Source organism: Chinchilla lanigera, unplaced genomic scaffold, assembly GCF_000276665.1.
Source record: "Chinchilla lanigera isolate Chin_1 unplaced genomic scaffold, ChiLan1.0 scaffold00123, whole genome shotgun sequence".
Taxonomy (NCBI): domain Eukaryota; kingdom Metazoa; phylum Chordata; class Mammalia; order Rodentia; family Chinchillidae; genus Chinchilla; species Chinchilla lanigera.
In genome coordinates, this window is record NW_004955524.1 from 812,721 (window position 1) to 815,083 (window position 2,363).

General features: G+C 66.4%; 1 protein-coding gene across 1 annotated transcript in view; it reads right to left on the minus strand.

Moving 5' to 3' along the window:
• The window catches only part of Slc27a1 (solute carrier family 27 (fatty acid transporter), member 1), a gene marked incomplete in the record, with an annotated part of 18,128 nt that overhangs the window by 8,928 nt on the left and 6,837 nt on the right, over positions 1-2,363 (minus strand). The window contains 2 exon segments of the mRNA XM_013507238.1: positions 1-87; positions 385-779. The exon segment at positions 1-87 is cut by the window's left edge and continues 12 nt beyond it. Coding sequence (XP_013362692.1) covers positions 1-87; positions 385-779 — 482 coding nt within the window.

Below are 2,363 nucleotides of genomic sequence, written 5' to 3' on the forward strand. Positions count from 1 at the left end.
TGTCGGGCAGCAGGCTCTCGGGCCCCAGCGCGCCCGCGCACAGCTTCAGCAGGCTGCTCCCCAGCTGCTCGCTCACCTCGGCCACCGCTGCGCCGGTGCCAGCGGGAGTCACCGCGCGCACCTGCGCCCCACGCGGCCTCCCCCCGGACATGCCTGGCGGGACCCTCTGGGGTTGGGGACTGAACCCAGGGCCCAGGCCGCACCCTTAGCCCGTTTTGTTTCTACACGGGATCTTTTACGATGCTCAGGCTGGGCGTGAACTCGGGATCCTCCCGCCTCAGCCTCCCGGGTAGCAGGGACGACAGGCGCCCCATGTTGGAGGGCCGCCTGTAAGGCCTGGGCTCACTGTCTGCTGGGGCCTCCCGCCCGCCGCCCCCGGCTCACCCGCGGCCATCTCCGCGCCGTAGACCAGCGCCTTGGCGCCCGAAGTGCCCAGGCAGAAGACGAGTGGCTCGCGCCGCAGGTTCACGTTGAGCAGCGCGGCCACCACGCCCGCCTTGGCCAGCCCCAGCCACAGCCCCACGAACTCGGGCCGGCCCTCCAGGAAGACGGCCACCACGTCGCCCGGCGCGAAGCCCAGCTGGCGGAAGAGCTGGGCCACGGCGTTGGAGTAGGTGTCCAGCTGCGCGAAGGTCCAGCTCGCGCCGCTGCCCGCGTCCACCAGCGCCAGGCGCTCCGGCTGCCGCCGCGCCACCTCCTGGAAGATGGACGGGATGGTGTGGCCCGAGCGCCGGTGCCGCCGCAGCTCCAGGCGCACGCGGATCAGAACCGAGAGGCCGCTGCAGGGAGGGGGACAGGGCCACCGTCACCACGGTGCCGCCGGCCTCAACACCCCATGGGGCAGCGGGACGTGGCTGAGCCGTGTGGAGCTGACCTCCCCGGAACCAAGGGCAGGGGACGGTCACCGCCCAGCCGGGCAGCAGCGGCCGAGCCAGCACAGGTTAGCTACAGACACCGAGAGAGGCCAACCCAGTCTGCACCGTCGGGCCCAGGCCAGCGAGGTCCCCCACGTGCACCTCCGGGGGCAGGGGACACGGCTGTGAGGGGCGATGGGGGGTGAGTGCCACAGCAGTGGCCAACCAGGGGCGGGGGGACAGGTGTGTCTGCAAAAAACAAGCCACCAAGACTTCCGTCCCAGAAGCAGGGACGCACCGTCCCACCGCAGCGGCTGGAGCATCAGGCCCCAGCTCCCGACCTTGACCCCACCCGACCGCCCCTCTTCGCCTCTCCTTGTTACCCGCCTGCCACCCCTTTAGCGGCAAAATCGATGTTAAACCCAGCCGCAGAGCCAGGTGAGGGGCATATGCCCTCATTTCCGCACTCGGGGAGGCTGAGGCAGGAGGATAAGTTCACCTGGGCAAGTTAGCGGCTTAGCAAGACCCTGCTTCAAAATAAAAGATGAAAGGGCTGCCTGGAGAGGTGCAGAGGCCCTAGGTTCCTTCTCCAGTACCAAAAAAATCTGTTCTGTGCCACCCCCTCATTCCCTGGGCCAGGCAAGTCTGAGGACGGAGCCACCAGCCCCACCTCAGGGGCTTACGGTTCTCTGGGAGAGAGACAAGCAAGCTTTCGATCTTCCTGCCTCAGCCTCCTGAGTAGGGAACCCCAGGGGTGGTGGAGCGGCAGGGGTGGGCTCTGCTGGGGCCCAGGCTGCCTTGGGATGGCCCGGGGGGCTGAGGCCCTTGGGGCTCCACCGCAGCGCTCACGCACACACTCGTGCGTGCACACACGAGCACGCCGACTGTGAGCCAGATGCCCGTGTCGCACCAGGCTCCTCCCTGTGTCCTCCGGGCTGTGTGCGCACGGGGGCAGCCGGGATGCAGCGGTGATGCAGCAATGCTCCCGCTCCTGACGGCAGCAGCGGCGGCGGCGGTGTGGCACGGCCCCAGAGGAGCGGGTCCGGGGCTCGTCCCGGAGCTCGTGCACTGCCTCCTGCACCTCGGGAGGGCGCGGCCAGCTGGACTGTGCAGCCCGCAGGAGCAGACGCACCCTCCTTTCTGAGTCAGTTACCGGCCTCCAGCACCCTCAGCCAGACCCCGAAGGCTCAGGCAGGGCACAAGGCACGGGCCAGGGCAGCAGCTGCACCGCTCCTGAGGGGTGGGCATTCCCACAGTAAAACTTTTTATTTTTAAGTAGTAGGGATCAAACCTAGGGTTTTCACACTGAGCTGCATTCCCAGCCCATTTATGTTTATTTTATGTGTTTATTTTTGTGTGAGACAAGGCCCCACTATGCAGTTCAGGCTGGCCTTGAGCTCACTTTGTAGCCCAGGCTGGTCTTGAACTCACAACAATCCTCCTGCCTCAGCCTCCCGAGTGCTGGGATTACAGGTGTATGCCATCACACCTGGCCTTTATTTTATTTTA